The 27,262-nt window shown below is 32.5% G+C and overlaps 1 protein-coding gene across 3 annotated transcripts in view; it reads left to right on the plus strand.

Annotated features, from left to right (window-relative positions):
- Positions 1-1,771: 1,771 nt before the first annotated feature.
- The window catches only part of LOC131847853 (zinc finger and BTB domain-containing protein 34-like), a 603,887-nt gene continuing 578,396 nt past the window's right edge, over positions 1,772-27,262 (plus strand). For all 3 annotated transcript variants that reach the window (XM_059197527.1, XM_059197528.1, XM_059197529.1), the window contains exons 1-4: positions 1,772-1,907; positions 1,990-2,224; positions 2,307-2,861; positions 2,938-3,015. In XM_059197527.1, coding sequence (XP_059053510.1) covers positions 2,014-2,224; positions 2,307-2,861; positions 2,938-3,015 — 844 coding nt within the window. In that variant the 5' untranslated portion in view covers positions 1,772-1,907; positions 1,990-2,013. The remainder of the gene's footprint in view (positions 1,908-1,989; positions 2,225-2,306; positions 2,862-2,937; positions 3,016-27,262) is intronic.

Genomic DNA, 27,262 nt, shown 5'->3' on the forward strand with positions numbered 1-27,262 from the left:
ACTTCGACTACGGTTGAAATTGTCATTGCCTATGGTTTAAAATATAAGAATAGAACCGTTAGTTAATAGTAGCACAGATAAGATAATGTTATAGTAGTTAGGTTACTAGTCTTTTTTATAGTAAATTTATTTTCAAAGTTTCGCTTTGCTTTATTGTTAAAGTGGCCCGTATCATAAATAGGTTCCTATCACCAGTTTTCGGTGTACCTACCTACCTAGTATCACTAGCTGACCCCGCAAACGTTGTTTTGTCATATAAATTAAAATGGCTACTAAAAAATAGGGGTTGGTGGTATACCAACCCCTATTTTTTAGTAGCCAAGGGTGAAAATTTAATACTGTATGTATGTTATTTTTATTTTTATTTTTTTATGCTATGCTTATTTATTTTTATGAAATGCTATCTATTCAGTTTCCAACGCTTTTTGAGGTGATGAATTCTGTTAAATTATATTGCCGACAATTTATTTTTTACTATGATTCGAAGAATAATTAAAGAGCATGTATATAAAGCGTTAGTAGTAATGAAAATTAATAACAAATTTGGTACATAATAATGAATAATATTTATGAACGATTATGCAATTTTTTTATTCACATAATTATTTACATTTTGTAAAGCATAAAATGTTTGTTCACTTAGTATATACTTATTTAATATGAACTTAGTTGGTACAACTTTATAAAAATAAACATTATGTTACTACTTTTTTCCTATAACAAAATTCTTTAATTTTGCACTATTTACACATTTTCGCCAGTGTTCTTTTATTAATAACATAATATTGTAATGTTTAACATTTTACCCGTGTACTATTAATAGCTTATTAACTATTACACAATTAATATTTTGATTACACGATATCGATGTTGAATGTACGAAATAAGTAATATTAAATAAACATCAAAGTAACAGTATATTATAAACTTAAGACGTCTTTATTATTAGAATAGAATAGAAAATCATTTATTCAAATAAACTTAATTTAAGCACTTTTGAATAGTCATAACAATTTGTTTTTTATCTACCACTCGTTCGGAAAGCTGTCTCATCACAAGAATAACGAGCAAGACATTTGTGTGTTGCTCTTTTAAATAATCCTTGTAAGTTTACATTTACAAGTCGAAACCTGTGAATACAAACTACCAACCAGCACTAATTTTTTGGGTCAAATATAAATATACAATAAGATTAAATCAGTCGTAGTGATAAGAGCAGACCAGTCCCTACAAGCAGCACTCGTTCACGAGTATGACGGATGAGCCAACCATCGCTGCGCTCGATTATTAAAAAACCATCTATTACTTGATACAATATAGTTATTTAGCCTCGTTAACGGGTAAGATGAACGATTGTTAAACAACCTATATAAAACAACGAACATAAAAATAAAAACACGAAATGATGATCAACAAGAACAAAACGTTTTCATTAAATTTTGCATCAATTGAATAGTTTTACCTGCTACAAATACTAAAGTAATTCTAAACATAACTACACATTTGCAGTCGGTTAAATATCAACCATGAGGAGCTGGAATTCGACACCACGTTTTGCGAGCTTTGAATCGATTGGTTTAAAATTCGTAGAAGCTTTTATTAAAAACAATATATATATATTTTAGTGTGGAATTTAGAGTAGTTAACAAATTTGTTTATATTTTGTATTTAAATATTGTATTTTCATTATAAAATCATTAAAACTAATTTCGTGCAAAAAGCTGGCAATATCTAGACGTGTGACGCCACTGTAACGTCGCGTTTGCGTCATCATATCGTGAACAGCGCTCAAACGGCACAGACTTGGGAGTTACAATGACAGTGTGCAGTGCTTAGAAACATTATATATATTTTTTTTCAAATGTTTCTAATATCGAAATTATAAAGTACAAAGTTATTAGGATAAGGTATATATTGCTTAATGTTTAAATTTTAATTGCATTTACTATTTCACTTAACTGTTTATTAACTATGTAATTTATTTTTTAGGTTCCTCGTAGAGGCGCCGCCATCATGGCGTCGGACGAACAATTCTCATTATGTTGGAACAATTTCCACGCAAATATGTCAGCAGGCTTTCATGGCCTGCTGTCGCGTGGAGATTTGGTAGATGTAACGTTGGCTGCCGAAGGCAGGTTATTACAGGCACACAAATTAGTTTTATCAGTATGTTCTCCCTATTTTCAAGAAATGTTCAAGATGAACCCAACTCAACATCCTATAGGTAAGTACTTTTATTAAATGCTATACTAAATGAACTGTTAAACTTAAACAATGCCATTCTAATGTTTACTCTTTTGTTTCAGTATTTTTAAAAGATGTTAGTCATTCTGCGTTAAGAGACTTATTACAGTTTATGTACCAAGGTGAAGTTAATGTTAAGCAAGAAGAATTAGCCTCGTTTATTAGTACCGCGGAACAACTTCAAGTGAAAGGTTTAACCGGTAATCAAAATGAAGAAAGTTCCACGCCATCCAAACCAAAGCCGACGTCGAGGCCAGGCCCGAGGTCGTCACAACAAAGGCAATCTGTTATGAAGTTAGAGACTGATTTAGATTCTAAGCCCTCCTCAACTCCAGTAGCAATTAAGAGACCAAATAGGCCATCAATAGCATCAAATAATTCGTCATCCTCACAAAGTGGACCTGCGAAACGAAAATGTGTAGACCCCTTAGAAGCCGGCCCGTCTGGATCAGCGAAGGAAGAATTCGTAACGATACCGGACGAAGATGAAAATAACGCTGTGGCACCCAAAATGGAACCCGAATTTGTTAATGAAAGTATGTGGGATGACGACGAAGATGGCGCTAATAATGACGAAACGAATTTCGGCGAAGACGACTCAAATATGGATATGACTGGTAAGTATTTTTCTTTCAGGCATTATTATAAGCTTTCATTTTACACAAATCTGACCATAACTTCTTTTTTTAACAGGCTTTGATGGTTCGGCAACAGGTGATGGCAATTTAACAGGTGCATCTGGTGAAGGTGGAGCTGTAGGCGACGCACAAGGTAGGTTTACAATTCCCTTTAAAAGTACGGTTCGTCATCTGTGTATGAGTGAACCGTACTGGAATATTATGCACACGATCGATATTATTTCATTATTATTTTACCCAATCTTAACCAAAACATTTGATACATCGATCATGTGCATATTTAGTTGTAGAAAATGAAATTTGTAAGTTTAGACCTAAGTAGTTGTAGTTTAGTCTATTTATTTCTACAGTAAATTTTTACCTGTTCCAGGTTTAAATAAGATAATGCTTTAAGATTACAATTTTTTAGCATTATTTTATTGGGTTTCTTGTGGTTTTCTGGTTGGTAAGGTTTTTAAAGGTAATTGGTAAACGTTTTGTAAGGTAATGGTAAAGTTTTGGTATATTGAAGTTTTCAGTTTCGGTACGAAGTACGTAAGTAATATTGCACATGGTTTTCTGGTTGCATCATATTCTAATCTAAATTGGTTTGATTTGAGTACGTACGCTAACAGCATGACCGTATTTGGTTTCGTTTGGAGACTGCTTTTTATAACCGCTGTTAAAAGCGCTTATGCAAAGCAGAACTTGTTAGCGTTTACAAGGATAATGAAACTGGTCTTGGCATTTTTAATTGAACGTCCCACTTGTATGGTATGAGCATGTGGTACGCTAATGGTGAGTATTCGATTGTCGAGACCTAAGATTTCAAAACCTAAACTCATTAGGCTACTTATGCGACGCATTGACCTGTGTAAACATTTTGGATAGACCATTAACTGTTCAAGAGTTTATGCGTGGTGTAATTTATTCAGTACTAATTGCACATGTTAGATTCGGCATTGGTATGAAACCAGTGTAATCTGTACTGTCTTGCTACACTACCTATACATGTATAGAATTATCTAAACTTGTATGCAATTAAGTGCATAGTAAGGTATATCAGTCGCAGAGGTACTTGTACACTGCTTCAAAATGGTATGTTACATTTACACCGCAATGATTCACCTAATCTATTGGTGTTTGTGTGGGGTAAACTTGACTAGGGTCAATATATTCCCAATTCCTATGCTTATAAAACTGAATCATTGGAATCGGTTTAGACGTTTACAAAGTATATCTCTGCCCTGTACTAAAGGATAACTCTTGGTTTTTACCATGCCATAATTTGATGAAATTGGTAAATATTGATATGTGCTATTTCTGCATTATCTCTGCTTCTGGCAAGTTCTGGTTAGAATGAAGAAATTTAGCAGTGAAATTCTAGGTAATACTGGTAAAAAGCAAAGCATGAGTTACTGTAAAGAGAACCCAAACGTATTAGCAACGAGTTAAGGCTTTTTGGTATCTATAATGTCAAACTAGATGGCGACACTGGTAGCCGACTACGTTACAGAATGTCACTAAACTAAGGCATAGCATATAGATATACCGATTATAACAGTTACAGTAATTAATACTTGTTGCTTCCTAATCCTAATTCGCTGTCGCAGCAACATGACAGGCGAGTATCTTACTAATATTACACACTGAAAGAATTACAGTAATATAGCTTACACATCAGAATAACGAAGTCTAAAATTTATATGTAAATAAATTGGCCGATATATATAATAATAAATTAAAGTGTAATGCCGAGTAAGTTGCGCAGATCTGCCAGCTATATCTTATATATAATATTCTCATGTCACAATGCCAGTTACCATCACAGATAACATATTTCATACCAAGTTACCATACTCCTCTGAAAAGCTTGACCGATTTTTATGAAATTTTATATGCATATTCAGTTAGTCTTAGAATCGGCTACTATTTTTCATACCCCTAAGTGATAAGGGTTGTCCACCCCTAACTTATTTTTTGGGTAAATTTTTTTATTTATATTTTTTTGTCATTAAAAAACACATACCCTAAATTTTTACCCTTCTATCACCAACCCCTTTTTTTTATAGCATTATTAATTTATATGACAACGTTTGCCGGTACAGCTAGTAATATGTATATTCTGAAATAAGCAGTTTCATATGTCACATAAGGCCCAGAAGAATGTAATTATATTTAATTTAATATAATGAATGTAGAACGGTTATCGCTATTTAATGTAGATGACTATTTTGCAAGTAAATTAAAAACCAAAACTAAATATGGTGTTTTTTTTACTATAAACTAACTTTATCAGATGACATTTTTAAACAACATATATATGTAGTTGGAATTGTAAAGAAATATGTATTACGTGGTTATAATTCTAATCAATGTTACTGTTAGCATTCACGAGAGGGCAGTGTGGGTTTCATTCCTGTTGAAATCGTTCGACTTATTGTTAGTCATGATATAGAATTATATATATATATATAATTGTGCTATATAGCTAATAATATATTCATAACTGTATATATTATTGGTACTTATGACAAATGGATCTTTTAAATGGTGAAAAAAAAAAATAGTCGAACAGTAATTTACAATTACAGGAGAGCAAAATCCATAGTAAAATCTTTGTAGTATAATAAGTGTCACCTAAAATACATTATATGGTGATTTAAAAGCGAACTGATATGTTTTATTGACATTTTTATATGAGCAGTATATAGAATTTTCAAACAAGTTTTTCATGAGGTTTAATGAAATTATATGGTTATCGCCATCTATCTAAACATATTTTAATATTATCTGCGTACAGTCTATTAATCAACATAACAGAGGGCACTACGAGTTCAGGAGATGATAGAACCAAAAAATAATTTGGCTAAATATTGGTATAGTGTGATTAAATTTTCAGTTCTTTTATGGTATTCACTGTCTAAATTAGTTGTCTTTTGTTTGTTAATTTCATCATAGTATGTAATTACAGACTAGAGAAGTTAGTATCATAATATTATTGAAAACTAAATCTTTAAAATGTAATTATATCTGTCTCTTTAAATTAGATTAAAATTAGAAATGTAAAACGAATAAGAAAATAATTGTCGATTAATTATATACAAAAAAATAAAAGGAACTAATGCCACGATGGTAGCGCCCTCATTGTACGCAGACAACCATATTGTGTTTATACACGCGTTTTATTAGTTTAAATACATATTTTACGTTATTTTAAGTTTTAGACATGTAAGTTGATAAAACAAATCCTGTATATCGTCTATAAAAATATTATAATCACTTAATTTCGAATACTGAATTTCCTCTTATATGTCAACTTAGTAAAATCTGCGTGTAGTAGGAATACGATTCCGTTATTTGTGGTCGTCCGTCTTCACGCCGTGAAATCTATGGTTGCGATTGTGTCATTCAAAGATTGTTTACTATTTTGGGAAATAATAAAATTTTGTTGTCTAAATATTTTAATGTAATAATTAAATTTAAATATCATGGTATTAATTACGATATTAGTATTACAATAATGGAATATTACGTAGTAACAAAGTTTCTAGTGTGTGTAACCATTTCAGTTTTAAACGTGTTTACGTCAAATGTTTTACGTGATAATACTTAAAGGATGTGTTATTAATGATGTGTTTATAGTTACAAATAGTGTAATCAAATGGTGAAATCTTGTGGTATGTGTATTACAATCCTGTGCAGATCTCAACATTGGGGAAAGTTACTCGACATGTAAATGAATGCAGGTTGTCATCGAGAGTTCCAGGTATTACGTACAATTTAAATACTTCTTCTGTAAAGAAAGGTGCGTTCTTTTATGCATACTAGACTTAAATGAGTGATATAATATATATAATACAACTGAAAAAGCATGAAATCCGCGTTACACAAAATAGCTTGTAAACATAACCTAAAAACTTAAAGTAGACACATACTTGTTTTTAAGCATCAAACTATCATGTTATGATATAAGATATAGGTTAAATAGCATTTAGTATCGTTATATACATATAGTTCTTGTGAAAATGTGTATTATGGGATTCAATTTGTTAAGGTCTTTTAAAATGGTAACAATTTGGGAACAAGATACTATAGTAGATGTCATATCCTTAAAAAGTTAAACAGCATATGCAGTAATAGAAACAGTGACAAGATTCCTATCACTTCAGTAACATAGTGTTTGGTCTTTAATTTTTAAAGGTTCAGGTTCTGATTGTTTAGGGACAGGTAAGGTAATTTTTAAATAGCTAATATTTCTCTAGTTGCCCGAATTCATATATTTTTTTATATTATAAATTTTATCTCCTACGAATAATAATTAGACATATCCTAATGGTAATTTGATCTGCTTACTGAAATTTGCAATTTATATTTTTGGTAGTCTGTATTATTTAGAATTTTTTTTCTCTTTACCTATTTTTTTGTTCCATTTATTGAAAATATTATTATTCAAAGCTACTTCATAATTTTAGGACTACTTAGACCTGTATATTATAGAAATGTGTAGAAAGACCTGTATGTTATGAAAATGAAACGATTATAGATGTGCTTAAATTTTACATCTATATGTTTTTAATGGGTGATAATAGTTTTGTGGCTATACAAACAGTATGCTGGTGCCTATTAGTGGAGCATGATAGGATGACTATGAACCCAGGTCAGTTAACTTATTTTTGATTAAAGTATATTTACACATAGGGATCATGTTTTAATGTGAATAACCATATTATTCCTTACACTGACACACTATATTTATGTACCCTGTGTATTTTTGTGTTGTAACTTTTTATCAAAATAGGTTCTTATCCTATTTTGATAAAAAGTTATGACAGGCAGGGTGGCAACAAAAATAATAACACATTATTGTTTTACAACACAACCCATTATGATTAAATAGGCAGGAATGAATGATAATGGTAACCAGATGTAAACATGTGGAAGTTGACCTTACATTAAGTTTTAAGATTAAAAAAATAAATAACCCTGGACTATTCATACAGTGCCATATAGTCCCATGGTTGGCCCAAGTTGTATAGTGTCCATAACACAAGCTCTGCTTGCGCTTGTGTTATGGATACTAGACAACTTATATAAATACTTAAATATTGTTTCTTGTAAATGCATACATAATATACATAGAACACACACAGATGAATATAAGCACTTATACTCATAAATGTTTGTACCATGCGAGGCATTAAACCTGTGACCTTCAGAACTCAGGTGGTGTGCGCTAGACCACAGAGACTGTCAATGATGTGTCAAATAATAATTGCTCCTCCTAAGAATCCTGTCCTATTTTTTTATGGATGATTAAGGAATATTGCACCTGCTTGCGCTAACAGTTTATGCTGGTGGGGTACCAGTGGAGAATGATAAGATGAGTATGAGGTTAGGTCAGTTGGCCCATCGTGACAAATTCAGCAGGAATTTATCATGATAGTTTGAAGGTACAACTGCATGGAGGTCTACTGGTCTTACCAGTCATTCTTAGCGATGGAGTAATTAGTTCACATTACTAACAATCCCTTTTCCTGCAATCCTATCCTATTAAATCCCAACATACTAGTATTTTGCTAATACAAATAATTGACTTCAAATAACCCATAAACAAAATATTTGGAATGAAAAACTGTATATCCAGATCAAACTGAGGCCTAGTTCTTTGTTAGCTAGCAAAGTCCTGGCAATAATTTAGTTTTTAATATATGAATGAGTTAACTCATACGTTATGGAATACATAATGTAACAAACAGTTATAAAGTTAATATTTTTATCATGATTGAATGCCCTTTCTTGCACTGACTGTATATTATATGCAGTAATGGAATAGCACTGAAATATAATAATAATATGAGTGTAAAACTTTTTACACTAACCACAATGGATTCTGAGAGATGCATGATCAATCTAATATAATACTTTGCTACTAATATTCCCTGCCCCAATTGAAAGTATTCCTCATAATTATATATGGTTGTAATGAAATGTATTTGATTTTTCTTTTCAATGCTACTTATTTGCAATCTGTTTATTTTTTAAACAATAAATCTAATCTGATATCTCTTTCATTTCTGTAATTTTTGTATTATTCAAGGTATGAAAGTGATCCATAGAATCAGGTATTTTCTATAAATATTTCTCAACTCAAAAAATAGTCCTTGGATTTCAATACTTTTGGGTTAGACTCCCCCTATCCTGCAGTTGTGCGGCCAGTTCATTTAATCAAGAGTTTATTAGCTTCTACTGTAGGATTCTATTTCCTATATTGTAATTGTATTTTGGTTAAATTGGGTATCAATTGTAAGAAGTAGTTAACATTACTTAGTCATACTTCAACCTATAATTTTATCTGATGGTACCACATTTACTTAAAGGAGAAACAAGTTTATAATATGAATGTACATTGAATAACAGTCAGAAGCTGGTATAGAATACCATAGTACCTCTACTAGTTGAGTTAATGAGTGATAACTCTTGTTGGAAGAGAATGAAATCATTCTAAGTCTTAGTTCAGTTGTAGTGAATTTGACTTCTGCAAAAACACCTCATCCAATAAAACATAAAGGTTTTATTTCACTGTAATGTCATCTGTATTTGATTATGCAAAAGTATGTCTGTCTTTTTCTGTTTAAATATGAATGGACATAGGCTGTTAATTACCTTAAAACAGCAGATAAACTCAGGAAAATGCTAGTATTTGTAATTTTTAAAATTCTTTTACTTCATTTTGAATCGAATTCTGAATTGAGGATGCAATCAGGTCAGGTAGCCCATACTGGTTAACTGAGGAATTAATGCCAATGGTTTTCAGGGGATACAGAGTATAGAATAACCTGACTTCTAACAATTGAATTGCTAGCAATGTACCATATTGCTAGCAACTGGCAACTTTTTCTTTACTATCTATCCCTTTCGCCACTTGTTGGAATGCTGTTAAACTCTTCGAAAGTTGGATAGTAAATGTAACACAGCACTCTACAGTCCACCCTTAACCAATTAAACTTCATTGGGCCATGATTTTTTAGTAGATCTATTTGTATAATGTTTTACTTATTGATATGTTTTCTGAACTTGAAGGAAATGATTAGTCATTATTGGAATACCTGTTTCTTTATTCCGAAATTTGAACTTCTTTGTTGTCCTTGTCAGTCATGTGATCTAATATTCTAGATAATAATAAAAGAATATAATACCAGTGGCACTCAATGAGGAAATAGCCATTATTATTGCTCAAAGTTGCATATAGATGGCGTGATTGGTATCGATGGAATTCTTCATAGTTTTGCAAACGTTTTAAAAAACAAAACTGTGTTTTCAAAATAGTTTAATCCATTTTAAAAAAATATATATACATGTTAAAATGAAATAATGCGTTTAGAAAAGTAATTTTCATATATTTACTCATTTTGTTATTTTCCAGTACTTAATTACACTTTAATCAGTGCTAATACGGGGCTCAATGTTTTCAAAATGCTTTCATAGATGGCATTGTTGTCATTTGTATCGGCCTAATTAAATGTCTTTTTTATATTTTCCAATAATAAGCACTTAATATATTATTATTGTAAATTAAACATATAAAAAAAGTTTAAGTAAATTAAAAATAGCCGAACAAGCAAATAATACTATTTCCAATAATACTTATGTATGAAGTGTTGTCATATTAAAAATAAATACATGTATTATCGATTTTTTTTAATAATCGATAACAGGATTTTATTACAGCGCATTATTCGATGATGCTCTAATGAGTCGTTGTGAACAGTAAATTTTCATTATTTTGTATTAAGTATAGCAGTATTCCGTTTCAAAGAACGGAATATAGTAGTACATTATTAGTGTCGTTGGTTATTTACATTTTTACTGAAAAATCGATTACATAATAATTTAAAATATCGAGTACGAATCGTAGCTGTCTTCGAATACTGGCAACTGGTAAGATTAAAATAGTTTTAAAAAAAAGAGAGAAATCGACCCTAACTCGAATACCATAAAGTTTATTTTCCTTTCTCATTAATATCATAGCAGTTTGTTTTTAACTTGCGTATGACTCTGTGGTATGATGTTTAACGTGTATTGTTATTGTACGGTGCATACATTTCAAAAATTATATTTTAATGTAGGTACAAACATTTCTTTCATACATTTCATACATGTCAAAAATTATCTTTTAATGTAGGTACATACATTTCTTTCATACATTTCATACATGTCAAAAATATCTTTTAATGTAGGTACATACATTTATTTCATACATTTCATACATTTCAAAAATGAACTTTTTATGTAGGTACATACATTGTTTTCATACATCTCATACATTTCAAAAATTATATTTTAATGTACATACATTTCATACATTTCAAAAATGAACTTTTTATGTAGGTACATACATTTCTTTCATGCATTACATACATTTCAAAAATTATATTTTAATGTAGGTACATACATTACTTTCATACATTTCAAAAATTATATTTTAATGTAGGTACATACATTTCTTTCATACATTTCATACATGTCAAAAATTATCTTTTAATGTAGGTACATACATTTCTTTCATACATTTCATACATGTCAAAAATTATCTTTTAATGTAGGTACATACATTTCTTTCATACATTTCATACATTTCAAAAATGAACTTTTTATGTAGGTACATACATTGTTTTCATACATCTCATACATTTCAAAAATTATATTTTAATGTAGGTACATACATTTCTTTCATACATCTCATACATTTCAAAAATTATATTTTAATGTAGGTACATACATTTCTTTCATACATTTCATACATGTCAAAAATTATCTTTTAATGTAGGTCCTTACATTTCATACATTTCAAAAATTTCATACAATACAATTCTTTCATACATTTCAAAAATTATCTTTTAATGTAGGTGCATACATTTCACACATTTCAAAAATTTCATACAATACGTTTCTTTCATACATTTCAAAAAGTATTTTTTAATGTAGGTACATAACACCCCATGTCAGACCCCTTATATTTGGAAGAAACTTAAAAATAATGCCAAAAATATTAGATGAATATATTTTTAATACGAATATTGTTTTATTTTTGTTCATCAACTTTATCCCTCACTAACAATACTAGTAGTAGTACATAACCTGGTTTATACCGCTAAAGATATTGAAAGATATACGAGTAATTCAGAATGTTATCAAGTTCAAAATAAGCACACATTACTTGCTTAGATAACAGAGTAATATTACTAGTAATAAAAAAATTTGTAATACCCATATGTATACTACGTATGTATAGTAAGTACTTACGCTGCGGCGCCGTGAGACTCGTCTAAGTACTTCATCTACTCATCTACGCGCGGTAACCGCGCCGACCGACCAATAGGATAGCGCCTCTCGTGTTTCCAGAAAGTTCGCGACTAACGGACGATATAGTAGTAAGGCAATGAGTGTCCCAGTGATATCATTATAATATTTTCTCGTTAAATTTTATTGTAATATACACAATTTCGCACTAAATAACGTGTTACCCCGTTACACATTTCTAATAATGAAAAACCTAGACCGACCCTGTTCACTTAATCTTACAAGATCTGACTTTAAAAATTACGATATCCTCATATAGCCTTTCATTTCCCCTTTCAATACTTTTTCGCATTAAAAAGTAGCCTTTCTCAGGGTCTACATTATCTGTCTACCAAATTTCAATTAAATCAGTTCAGTAGTTTTGGCGTGAAAGCGAGACAAACAGACAGACTGAGTTACTTTAGCATTTATAATATTTGTAAGAATATCGCTATTAAAAATAGGGGTTGTGAAAGACGGGTGAAAATTTAGGCGTGTATGTATTTTCAATGTAACATTATAAATAAATAAAAAATTGTCCATAATACAAAAAAATATTTTTTCGGGGTAGGCCACCCCTATGACTTAGGGGTATAAAAAATAGATAACAACCCTACCTCAGACCTGGGAAGTATACATATCAAATTTCATCAAAATGTGGGAGAAATATGGCAACTAACACTGTGATACAAAATTTATATATAAGATATAGCGGAATTCTCATTAGGTAAAAGCATCGTAGAATACATGAGGTATATACCAGTAAATTAATTGTAGCTAAAATCAGTCTCATACATATAACGATTGAAATAAAAAATCGTATAGCCCGATTTTGATACGTACGAGTATAAACGTATCAAAATCAGGCTATACGTATAGCGCAGACGCGTTACAACATATCAAAAAAAATAGGCATGGAATGTAAAATAAACCATAACACAATAGATATATACATTGGCACATAAGCCATATCTGCAGAGTGTCGGCTAACGATATTATACCTACACATTTACATTGAATCTTGAATCGTCCCTAATGAGGTACACGATACAGTTACCTACATATCTATTATATACATATCTTTGCAAAACAGATGTCATGTAGACTGAATTCACTGCCATCTATTTTCATGCTTTGTTACTAAGCACCCACTAGTAATCCGAACTGCTTCAGATCTAGCGACATCTAGCGGCTACGGTGGCGAAATAAAATAGCCCGAAGAATAGCCCGAGTTAGGAAGGAACCATTTTCTTGTATGGGATGGGGTATCTGTATGTAATATTATGTTATCTGTGATAATACGCAAAACTAATATTCTAAATGAGGGTGTGGTATTCATATTCATATGTGTGTGTATCTATGTTTCTGGAATTAATTCCATTTAAAGGTATACAACATCAAATCCAGGTCCACAACTATAACGTCATTTTATAACAACTAGTAGAGGCCTACTTTTGTCTTCATAATAATTGATTAAAAAACCCACCACTGTTATAAATTAAAAAAACTAGTAAGAAACTCCTACAAACTAGAGTGTTAAGCTAGTAGTTGTAAGATATATGAAAATAAAATATTTATAAAATAATGATATGTACATATATATCTGCAGATAATAATTATTAATTATACTAACTTCATAAACTCAGTAGAATTCTAATAATCAAAATTAATTGCAATGAATCTTTTTCAGTTGTCATTAGGATTTTTATGAATTCATATATTGTATATTTCATTATAATTATAGTAGAACATGCTTATAAATTATTTGACAGCTGATTGCTGATGGCTTGTAATATGATCATAACATTAGATTTCAGCAATTTTAATCGTTTTACCTCTGCCTGCCTGCCTAATACGTGAGCTTCATATGCACTCCAAAGCTTGCAAGTATTTGCGATATCTGAGTAATATTGACATAATAGTTTTGTTGATTCTTGTTACGTAAAGATCTTAATTAAAATACTCAGCATTATCAATACAATGTCTCATCCTCATATTAAAATATAGCTCAGAAGGCCAGCAAGGTGTCTATTGGCTGAATTTTATACTTAACAATAGTTGGGTTGGAAATTATTAGTAATGGGGGGTCCCTCCTCCTCCTCCTCATTATATAAATAATATATATTAAAAAAATATATATTTTTTTAAAAATTTTTTAAAATATATTTTTTTAGTAAATTCACCTCGATGGGCTAACTGATTTGACTTCATTCTCATCCAATTACACTCTCCGCCGGCGTTATGCTGTTGGGACAGGGCACCTTAATCATCCTTTAAAAGAAGTAGTATATTTAAGACGATTGTGTGACCTTTAATGATATTTTCTTATTTACCTTATCACATTGCTTTTGTATTACAAAAATAACCCGTAATAAAAAATGTATTGGATTCTGATAAAGTAGTTAGTATATTTCACACAAATGGGTATTACGTCTTGATTGATTGATTGATTGATTTGATTACAGATTTTAATAGATTGACATAAATTATGATCTGCCTAACCTGTAGTACTTAGCAGGTTAAAATCGGTGCGAGCATGTAAACAAAACAATTTTGTCATAAATCGATGAGGCGTATGTTCGTTCTTAGTTAGATCATTATCGAAGCACGGCATTTCAATGGACCAATAAATCAAGGAAATGCCTTTTTCCAAGACTCAAGCCTACATAATGAAGTACCTCAAAGCGCCAGTTACTAGAGTAGCGAGAAGGCATTTACACAACCACAATCTCGATGGTAACACCCACTTCGTAGACGTAATTCCTACATAAGGGGTGGCATGTGGGTGCACAAATATGCCTCCTTCAGGGATGTCAAACGTATGAGTACATTTCTTACAAGTTTGTACGAAATTTTGCGCTACAAAAGTCGGGCAGAATACTGCGATGTACCAGTTTATAGAGTCAGATTGAGCTAATCTACGCGATTATAACAGATTTATTTATTCGTACGAGACTAAGTGTTTGACAACCCTGGCCTACATTGCAGTGACTTCTAATTAGCCCACTACTTCACTGAAACTTGTGCGGGTTACGTTAGTTCAATATTAATATCAATTCTAATATTGTTAGGCAGCACAATTAATAGAACTTATAATAAGAATGCTTCATTTCTGAATTCAGTGCGTTAGCCAGATTATCTCTTATGTGTGCTCTCTAATTTTATTGTTCGATTTTGAATGCTCCGTAACACTTAATGTAAATATTTAGACATAATTATTGATGGTATTTTGAGCAGAGAAAGGTGATTTTGAGTACTGAATTTTTATATCATATTATACAAAATTTAAACACCAAATCATTTGAATTGCTCATATGATACTAATCAGCCATGATGATTTAAAGTTGATAAACGTAGTCGTTGGACCCATAAAAATCTAAAGTATAATTTAACAAAAGAATTAGTAACATATGTTATAAAATGATATATGTATATAACTTTTCACATCATTAATTTCTTTTGCATTTTTTTAGCCTTGTGTTTTGTGTTATTAACATATTAGTAACTTGTTTTAAATCTAGACATTGATATGATTTTAAAAGCCATTGCGTATGCTAATATAAGAAAATAGGATTTACATTGAATGCATCAGTCTTAAGTAGAGCAAAAATTAGATACCTATTGTGAATTTTTTGTCAGTCTGACTTCCACTTACAGTTTCGTTTCAGTTAATTATAATTTTAATTTATGAATAGATATTGTTACTCATTAATTACATCGTCCTTATGAATACAATATCAGTGCTATTAACAGGTAATTTATAGGTGCAGAGAATGGTCGAGAAAGCCTTTGTAACATGGACAGAGACTTATTCTTGACCCCCTTGTGACATTTCGTAAAGAAAATTGTGTTTTACTTACAAAATATATATAAAATCTATGTATGTGAAGTCCTTTGGATTTTCTTAGCTTTACGTACTAAATCGGGTTCGCGACAGTTTGGTAAAAAATAGTAAGTGATAGAATTTGGATTATTTGAAACTACTGAACACACAGGTTACCAGTCAAATTTATTCAACATTGTCTGATCGTTTTATATCATTATCCTTATTTTTGCTATGTATATAAATAGTAAAGTAGTTGCAATTAAGTTTTTACGCTGAATATTTAATATATTTGATAATTATAATAATTTTAACACTTATTGTGTTATAGTACCTTGGAAAATGTGGATATGCTGAAGAATATAAAATAATAAAGATTTAAAATAATACATTCTTGTTTTATTACATGTATCACTATCAATTTTTTTATCTTAAATAATATTTAGATAGTATATAGTAGGTGCCTATTTAATTTTGTCATGACGCTCACTCGACTCTTATTGTTTAGTTGTAGGGTCAATAAATAGCAACGTGAAAGGAGAACTCCATTTCATTCAAACGAAGAGCGGCCATCTACAGTTGATATACGAACCGTACATATTCGTGACAGACAGTGTGCGGAGTGGCAGAACATTCTGGAGATGTATGGAGTATGGGAAACGGTGTCGTGCGAGAATTACGTCGAAACACAACGTACTGAGAATAACTAATCCTGTGCACAATCACATCGATAACCACCTGCAAAAGATTACTCGTAAATACGAACTGGGTGAAGTAGTCACTTGCCCCTCTGTTTAGTTGCCTCAATCTATAGGTAATAGTTGTTTTTTAGCTGTATATTTTGTGTGGTTTTCTTATATGCCTCAATCATGTTTTTTTTCTATAGAGATTGTTCAATAAAAAAGACTGTCTCTTGAAATTTCATTAATTTATTTTTCTACAATAAACTTTGGTCAAGTTATATCACGAAGCAGATTTGATTCGAAGTATACAATTATTTAGTTACTTCGTGAGGTTGTTATAATCTTATTTGTGCTCAGCATGCTGACTAGGAAAATATAGAAAAAATATGAGTTTTATATTAGAAAATTCCACTGGCTTAAGTATTCAATATACGCGTTTATTTATGTTTGTCTTTAGTTATAATGAATAAAATTGACATGAATTGTACCTACCAATTAACTCATATAGGTTATTTACGTAAGGTGAACCACAACAATGATATTAATTTTATTATAGCATTGTAAGTAATTGACGTGGACGTGAGTCAAAGTTTCTTATTCCTTACTTTTTTAGTTTTATAATTCCATTTAGTTATTTAGTTGAACCTACTAAAGATTCTTCTAGTTTCATTTTATCAAATTGTAATAGGTAATCACAAAAATGACTGTAGTTACATAAAAGATTGTGATCAAATAGCGATAAGAACTTTTATTGTAATGCGAAATAAAATAATGAATTTTAATCAATGAGTTTTATTGTTCTGGGTTCAAAAGTATGTGTATGGATTATAATGTTTCCAATGAGTTTGATGGAACAGGTGCGGCGGTGGAGGTGCGTTACACAGTCACGAGGAGAGGAGCTCCGGCCCTTTTAGTGGAGGGTTATGGGTATGTGGCTCGGAAGCGTCGCGGTCATCGCGTCTACTGGTCGTGTCGCCGTCGGACCCAGGGTTGTCCGGCTCGAGCGCTTACCTTCGAGGGCCGCCTGCTAGCCCGTATGGCGGTTCATAATCATGCGCCCCACACACCTCATGTAAACGAACACACGCAAATAGAAAGTTTAATCGAGACTATTACATCTACCAAATAAATAAAAAAAATATATAATCTGTTTTGTTTCACTTAAAAGCATGCGATTGCGGTTTACACCATTTTATAACGCTTAAGTACCAGCATGAGCATTACCAGTCTGGAATTTGGTTATAACATATATAGTGACGGTGGTGGTGTTTTACAGTGGAGTTCGTGATATCGAATAGAGGCAGGCGACATATGAGACTCGGTGGGTTCTCCTTTTACGCTGAGAAGGTGTTCCCAGAGAAGAATAAGGTGCGGTGGCGGTGTACGCGGCGGACGTGTCGCGCCTATGCGCACACTTTGCACGATCGTATCTTCGCGCTAAGTAACGTGCATTCTCACGAGCCCCCCGCGGTGTTGCCGCCGGCGATTGCCGCTTCCACCGTCACCGCGGCTACTACCGCTACCACTACATCTGCCGCTCAGCGCGCCTTAGCGCAAGCCGCGCTGGCCGCCCAAGCGAAGGCTATGCTCGACGAGTAATCATCGCTTATTTCATTTAATTAATGTCTTGCTTACGACCGATACCAATAATTAGCCCAATTTTTCAAATGCAATGTTGTTAATTAACTAACGTATAATTATTGTTATACATAGTTAGTGATAACGGTAATATCTACCAATTACTAAATCAGTGGTCACTCATGAACTTGAACTTAAATGTTACTTGAAAAGAAAGCTGTAAGCTGGCAGAAAATTGCTGCAAAGTGACACTCCCTCGCTTAAGACATATATAGTGTCAGAAACGTCATGTTGGTCTGCGAACTCGTAGCATCTCTCATGTTTTGTTATTTCTGAGAGTTAAGGTGTTGTGCCGCCTTATCCTGATTGTATGCAGAAATAGACGTAACAGAACACCTCTGTGCAAACGCTGACAACATTACGGTCTGCCTTGGTAAGACTTCTCTCAAGTAATATTGCGACTAGCAATATTAGGATTATTTAATCGTGAACTTCTCTTACTAAACTTACTGTCTTGCCGCTTAATTAGAATAGAAAGTAAAGGTATATTTCTGTTTAACTGCTGTAAAAAACTCCGTAATTAAAATTTAATCTTATCCTTATTAATTCTCATATAACATATATTTCAAGTACATTTCTGGAAAGTTCAAGTTTGTGCATACTGTTGCATTGTCTTAGGTTGATATACCGTTTAGAATCAATTCTGTACATATGATTGGAAGGATATACCAAGGTACTACTTCGGTATCTATTATTTATTGGCGTTGGTCGCGTGTTGTGAACTAAAAAGACTAACAGGGTGCGAGATAACAACTGTAAAAATAAAGAAATAAGTTTGTATTAAAAATCTGATAATGTATGGGGCATGTTCAATGTACTAATGATGGTATGGGTTTGGAACTGATCTAGTCAATGTTTGTATTATGGTAATTAGATTTATACTTATTTATTGCTAGGGCAATTTGCACAAATATCTATGTAGTTGTTTCTATAAGCAAACTGCATTTCTTATTGTTAAAAACGTCACTGTACCTAATGCATTGTACTTATCAATACTCATGATCTCAGTATGTTTAACCATACGGTTTAACTACTCTCTACACGTACATGTGGTTTTAATAGAATTGCTAATAATTTTGTTAGCAAATAATTGTAATTATATGATCCTTAGAAACGTTAGCAATAAATTATTGAATATTTAATTATAATTCAGTATCCGCTTCTCCTGATACTGTATTTGTGTTGTAAGATGTGCGTTTAAGAGAGAGCTTAAATATCAATTGTAATAATAACTTGATATTAACTACGTCTAGTCAAATGGTGTATAATATCTTATATAATTTATTTATATATATAAATATATATTTTTGCGTATTGTCAAGTGAAGTTAAGTACTAACCACATTATTGTTTCTGCGTTAGAATGTAAAATGTGTATGTATATATGTATTTACTGTTCCAAAATAATAATGTGATTAATTCTAATAATAATTAACCGTTTTAACAAAATATGCTTTAGTATTGCATGTAGCTGGTGGCCAGTGTGATATTAATCGAATTAACAATTGTAATGCAATTTTTTAATGTGATGTTTGTTTCGGTAGAGCAATACGTGCGTCTGTGTGTTGGGCCGGGCGGGCGGCCGCGGCTTTGGGTGCGCGGGCGCAGCTTTTATGCCGCACATACGATGCGCTCTGGCGTCGTTCGCTGGCGGTGTACGATGGGCGGCTGCGGGTGTAAAGCTTACACACAGAAGGGCACGCTGCACAAGCTGGTCGGCGAACACAATCACACCACGAGGTGCGGCCGCAGAACTGCTGCCGGGAAGCAAAGCAAGTTAGAAAATGCCAGCAGTCTCGCGCCGTCCCCGCCGACGCCGTTACTGCTTCCGCGAATGCCGCGTTTCGACTTCCACAATTTTGACCCAAATGCTTGGGTGGTACGTTATTAGTCAGAACAATATGGGTCTGGTTTTGTTTTATTTTGCGACAAATGATGGGCAATACACGTGTTGGAATGTATTTCGATAAGCATTACGAGAGTAGGAATGCTTATTTTAAAACCTTCATTTATTTTCTTTTCTCTACATACTCATATTTACTACCTTGTTAGAAAAATTTTTTGTTTATAGGTTTACATATGTGGGAGTCTATTGCTAGTATGTCAGAATATCTATTTTTGAGAAAATAATCTTAATATCTTCATCATTATCGAAACTTGCAAAAGTCAGTGTAAAGAAGTTGTACAGTCGCATATCAGAGTAATAAAAAAGTATAGACAAAATGCTATCGACTTACAAATTTAAGTAAGTATTCAATGAATGCAGTATAACGTTATAGAGATACTGCAGCTCCTAAATTATAATATTGTGTTTTTTGTGTTAAATTTTTGTGTAAATATGCGCGAGCGAGTGTATTATAAGCACTTTATTGTCGGAGTGATTCGTTTATACTTTTTTCTTGATCTGTGATCGCATATATACGTTATATGTTTGCAGAGTTTTAATTATTTTTTTATTATTACATAATTTTGGTTAAATACATACTACCTTTGGAGGAGGCGTTTGTTCAGCAGTGGACGTCTTCTGGCCTGAGATGAAGATGATGATGATGCATACTACCTTCCTGTATTGTATGTATTGTTTTGTCACATTGGAAGTTTATAAACAAAACAAATGTTTTTGTACTATATGTATAAAGTTGGAAATGTTACCATTATTTAAAAAAACCCTATGTATAAGTTGACAAAGCCTATCCTGCCTATATATAATGATAAATTTATGAATTTGTGCCATATACATTTAGTTCTTATGCTAGTCTCGAATATTTTAATTAGTAATATTTTATGTATATGTGATTTTTTGTGATAATACAATCATAATCATGTAGATCAGTCAATATGATCTCATTTTATTTAAGTGCCAAAATATTGTATTAATGTGAGTTGTGTAGTAGGCGTGAAATCACAGTAGGTTCTAGAATGCGCAATTTACATTTGGGTCACTAACTGACGTGGAATACGTCGTCAAACACTTGTACACAATAGGTGCTACAAACAGTCTTCTTTGTTGGGGCTGCTTTGAAGCCGAAGAAACGGACGCTCAAGAATCCTGAAGTAACGTGGCAGTGGCCACATATCGTACTTACATTCTCGGAACGATGAGGTCGTTTCGTGAAGTTTCGACACAGAGTGGCAAAAATTCTTAGAGGACATAATTACCTCAGTGCATCCGCGTCAGTGGAACTGACCCCATCTAACAATAGAAGTCAGTCGAGATAACAATCATAATTTTCAGTGGCTTATTTTACATATCGCTACTAAAATCTCTGATAGCTTATTTGTTATTTTTTTTAACTCTGTCCCTTTTGAAGGACATGTGAGATATCCCTGTAAACAATATACGTCAGTTTTCGGCGCTTAAGTAAATGTCAGTCACTGACCCAATGTAAATATGGCATAATAAATTATATGATGAACTTCCTATAGTTAAGAGATATAGTCAAAATATTTTTATGCATGTGAACAGTTTTTTGTTTTGTAATGTTACTGTGATTTTCCTATTATACTTAAGAGTTTTTTTATTATTCGACTCTGTTTTGTAGTAGATAAATCGAAATTTGATATAGAATATAATTATTAAAAATAAGATTAGTATACTTGAATATTGTCTCTAACCATTTTTTATAACGAAATAATAAATTTTACGTTTATTTTTCGTAAATTGTTAGAATTTTATTCAAGGTATAGTATAATTGAGTGCTCATTGTTGAATAACTGTTGCCAAATGTTTAGTTCAATGTATGTGCCAAATATGTACTTAATTGCTCATTTGAACTACCTGTCTCATAGAGAAAATATTTGATTATTATTATATTTATTACAAGCCTGTACATTATCTTCCTATTAGATAATTTGGATCTTGAAACGATGAGTCGTGTATGTGTAATTGTGCTCAATAAAAAAACTTAACCTGATTGCGTATCATTTGATTCTCTTAATCCATTCATTAAATTGTCTACCAAACTGTTTTTTGTATTTTCATTGTCATGATTTCTCCCTAGATTTTTGTACCTTATATAGGTTCCTAAAATAGATATCTGTTATTTGCATGTTAATTGTAATACAAAGACAGCTTTAGTTAAAGGATTTAAGATCATTGACTTGAGCTGTTTTTTTTATAAAATGAGAGAGTATCTATGAACTTGGTTTTAACGGTGACTTTTTATTTCAGCTCGTTTCATCCGTGCGGGTAAAGGTAGACTGCTCCTGCATCGCGGGTATACATTTCGTTTGAAGAACAACTTGGCACATGGACGTAAACAGTGGTACTGTTCGTCGCGGCTCACCTCGCGCTGTCTCGCTGACGTCAACACCGAGGGTCCCGAAGGTCACGAGCGCATAGTACGTTCGCGTTACGCTCATAACCACGCGCCGCCCAACGTGCGCCGCTTTGCTGATGGTCGGTATGTGGTGAGAACGCCACACCAGAGCGGCCACCGCGCACCCGCCCCCCTCGATCCACACCATCAGCTGCTGCAATTGCAGCACGCTCTCGCTCTGTACGCCGCCACCGCCCATGCGACCGCCACCGCTAATGCGTCCGCTGCAGTCTCCGCCACCACTGGCACTCCAGCCCAGCCCTCTCCCAATGCTCTCCCATCGCAGCCGGCGCAGCACACACCGGCCGCTAAACCACTTCTTGTCGATACTCCTTGTACCGAGGAAGATTAAACGATTAGACTACGACTCTCTAGAAACCACGATATATTTCAGAGCATGTTTACGATTTTAGCATAATGTTTGCGAATTGATTTCAAAGATGATGAAACTATCAATCATTGGATATTTTCTGATCGCCTTTTGGCATACGATATAGCGTAAATTGTTTAGAATAATTATTATATTAATGTACATTTTAAGGGGAAAGGTCTCGTTTAAGATTCAGCGATGGCTATTGTTGGGTTATTAATCATTGGTAATGTCGATGTATGTTAAACATTTGTGTAGGTATTGTGGTGTTTTGAATGTTATGACCAGTGAGGGGAATAGAATGACGACCAGTTAAACCAGTAAGTCGCAAAGTACGTTAGGTTAGATGTCTCTCCGAGACCAATGAAGTTATTCATATAGGTGTGGGTTATTTATCGAATTGATTAAGGAGAATGTTAAATGTATAAGAACTTTTTGAATGTGTAATGGTGTCATCTCTTATCGATGTCAGGTTTAGATAGATGGTTATTATCCGGAATATGGCCGATTTTAGCGTTTTGATTTTGGCTCAGTCGATCCGTGCAGCATCATCCAAGAAAAAGTAGCGATAGGTAGGCGGAGGGGGGTACTAACATGCAAGCAAGCTGGTCAGTGGGTGACAGGAGTAGCCGGTCAGGATTAGAATTTGCAGACGAACGCAAGAAGAGCGAGCATGTACACGGTTGCGCTAGATAGGTCGCGGCAGCCTCTTTAGAGGTGCCGTCGACAACGCGTCGGTGACTGAATGCGGAAACTCAGTTCGAAAGAAAGCAATATATTATATCCCCAATGACTGGTACTTTAGAAATATTTATTTTGAGAATATACTTTACAAAGTTTCAGATATTGCTACGTAGACATTTATTAGATGTCCGCCTCGTTTATCTTTAAGAATTTACATTAGCTATTGCAAATATTGATGGTACTTACCTTCGGCGATAAGCGGTCCATTCGTGCATTACCACGAGAGCGATCGTGCATGCTACAGTTGATGTTGTTGTGCTCTTTAGGATTGATTTTAAGTACTTAAGCTCAATCAACTACCTCTTCACTTTTTTATACGGGTTTTACAGATTAGTTTAATTATACAATTTTATATACATGATTAAATACTCAGAAGCTTTACTCGAGTAAGGTGTGTTAGGTGTAAGCATGTAGTTAAGTTAGGCTAGGCGCGCGCGCCGGGGCGGTTCGCCGCGCAGGGTCCGGCGCGCCATCTTACTACCTCTAGTTAAATATCGAAACTCAACTACCTCTTTACTTAGTTTTAACTTGTATTTCGATCGTTCGCTGTTGACGACTTTAATATAAACATAGGCACTTTTTGAGACTGTTGTCTAAATATATTTTATGGATTGTTTTGATAAAATAATTTGTTGCTTGTCGAATTAATTATTATCAAAGAAATCGTGGTTCTGCTTTTATATTTACCACTCTGATTTAAGTACAAATTTTACTAATTTTAATTGTTATTTAGATATCTTAATAACTGAGGAGTATCTTGTGTGCGAATGAGTTATCGATGGACGGGGATTGTCTAGGCGTTAAATTATATTAAGTCTCGATTGTTTAGTGTCGAATATTACGAACGTCTCATTATGTGAGAGAATAATTTCTGATTAATTGAGATACAGCTGTTAGTGTACTCATCGTTTTGATAGATGCACTGAAACTGAACTCTATGTCTTAGTGGATCTTTGAACGTTTCATAATTTCGTGTAAAGTATTTATGTATGTACCTTTTCGATCTTTTTAAATATTGTATTTTCTAATAATATAATGCAGGAACGAAATGACATGAAATCAATAGAGACAGCGAACAATTTCAAGCCGTGGCGATAGCTCATTATTGTAATTATAAAATATTCGTAAGTTTATCTGTATTATATTTAGAGCAATGACAATATACGTCAATTATTTAAGATACGATTTATGATTTAGAATAATTGTAAGTTTTCATCGTTCACTTTGTAAATATTGGTTTACATTTCACGCAATATTTACCTCGCTGTTTGTATCACGTAATATGTGTGACTTTTTCGAATATTTGAATATTTTCGGTCTGGTTGGTTCGGACTTGTCTATATTTGCTCATGTTGTTAAATTATTATGAATCTCTTAGATAGTGGGTAATATGTGTTAGTTCGATACAATGCTACCACCACGGCTTTCGCTACGTACAACCAGATTCTTGATATATCTATTTACCTCAGTAACATTATTACATACAAGAAAACAAGTCTCAATCATAGAATAAATTTCTAATTATACCATTATATTATAAGATTTTTTTATTTCATGTACGGGGTACGTTTTGTGAAATCATATTAAATTGTACTTATAAATAATCGTTGGTTTTCTTTACTTCCCCTCGTCTGCACCTTATTTCAGAGCAGCACACCTGAATGTTGCTAAAAGAGTTTTATAACTAAATGAAACTGAATATGAAACTGTTCATTGCTCGTATTTCTCTAAACAGTCATCTGACCACTTTGTTTTTCACAGGTATACAGTTCTTGAAGTCGCGACGTGGAAAGATAATAATGATGGTGAACACGTTTCCGTTTTGTGAGGAGTCGAAGTTGAGGGACAAGGTGATTTGGAGGTGCACATCAAAGAAGACAAACTGTAAAGCACGCATTCATATGCTGGGGTCCAATGTAGTGGCGGTGAAAGGTATGCACAATCACCCTCCTCGAGCGCTGTGTTTTCCATCTCGACGCTCAAATACGCGTAAGCAGGTGGACGGGCCGACATCCGCTGTTTCCCCTCAGCTACCTACTTCCACTCCTATCTTGGGACCACATGTTGACGCGCTAGCATTGCAAGCATCAAAACTTGAATGAGCGATGCGATTGAATAATTTTATTGATTAATTGGAGTTATGACTATAATTTATATAGGTATATGCTATTTTAGTTGATATATTATTTAAGTTAACGTTATCATATTGATATGAACCAATTTAGACAATAAATTCTAGGCTTTGACTTATTATATTAGTATATATTGTAGGATATTGTGATGAGTGAAAAGACAATATTCAATAGAATAGGATAAGAATTAAGAATTAAAACATTTTTCAATTTTTACTTTTAAGGCCAATCAACCGTATTCATTCCATTAAATATTACTGCCTTGTTGATGTTTTTCTGATTCTGGTGCTTATGATTAGTGAAATCTTAGGATTATACATAGGTTTCTAATATACATACTTGAAGAAACATTAAAAAAAAACTACATTATTTGTAATGTATTTTTGATAAGTGTTTTCGTCAGATTAATATTGAAAAGAAAAGCGTACTGCAATTAATATAAAGTTGTGATTAAATAGATTTTATGAACTTTTTAATTAGCTATAATTATATACTGTACTTATGATATTGATGTTATGAACTCGACATATATTTATAAGATAAAGATATAGCGAAATTGTGACAATATATAGAGAGAAGTGCCTTGTCATGCGTCTATGGGACCATTGTCATTTTAAATATTTGCTGTAATGAACATTCCTTGTTAAAATTTTTACGGGACTTTATATTATGTATAATTATAAATTTTGATATCTTTATAATCGTTTCAGACATCGTTACGTTGTCAAGAGTATTACTCATTAAGATTTATATTAAATACATTTATCTTAAACATTACATTGGTTTTTTGCATTACCATTTAATATAAATTGTTATCTTTGCGTTTATTAAAAAAAATATTAATAATATTACGCACAGTAGTTAAAAACTGGCTATTTTCGTAGTGTTTGTTATATGATAAAGTATTACTGGAAACGAATACGTTATCATATGTACGATAAAAGTAATCTATACGGCATCATGGTGAACACACATACCCTGTACGGTGAAGATACACAACAAAAAGTTCTTTATATTTACACAAAAACGTATCAAAACGGTGTATTAGCCATAATATATTTTATAGTAAGTATAAAAAATCTGTTGTTTATCTAATAACGTTATCGAAATTATATTTAAATTGTTATTTATGTAAATAATATATGTATGTTGTAAACACTTTGTATTTGATAAATATATTACAGAGAAACACACATGAAAGAGTGGAGAGTACATATTTTTTTAATAATTTATTGGGTGTCATCACGAGTGGGGATAATCTATATCGGAAGTACTTCCACGCTTTAATCATACACACAAAACACCATTAAATAATTTTATATAAGATACTTTCTGTTTTGCAAGTCTTCCT

Source organism: Achroia grisella, unplaced genomic scaffold (genome assembly GCF_030625045.1).
Source record: "Achroia grisella isolate CSIRO2021 unplaced genomic scaffold, CSIRO_AGI_Agris_v1 utg544, whole genome shotgun sequence".
Taxonomy (NCBI): Eukaryota; Metazoa; Arthropoda; class Insecta; order Lepidoptera; family Pyralidae; genus Achroia; species Achroia grisella.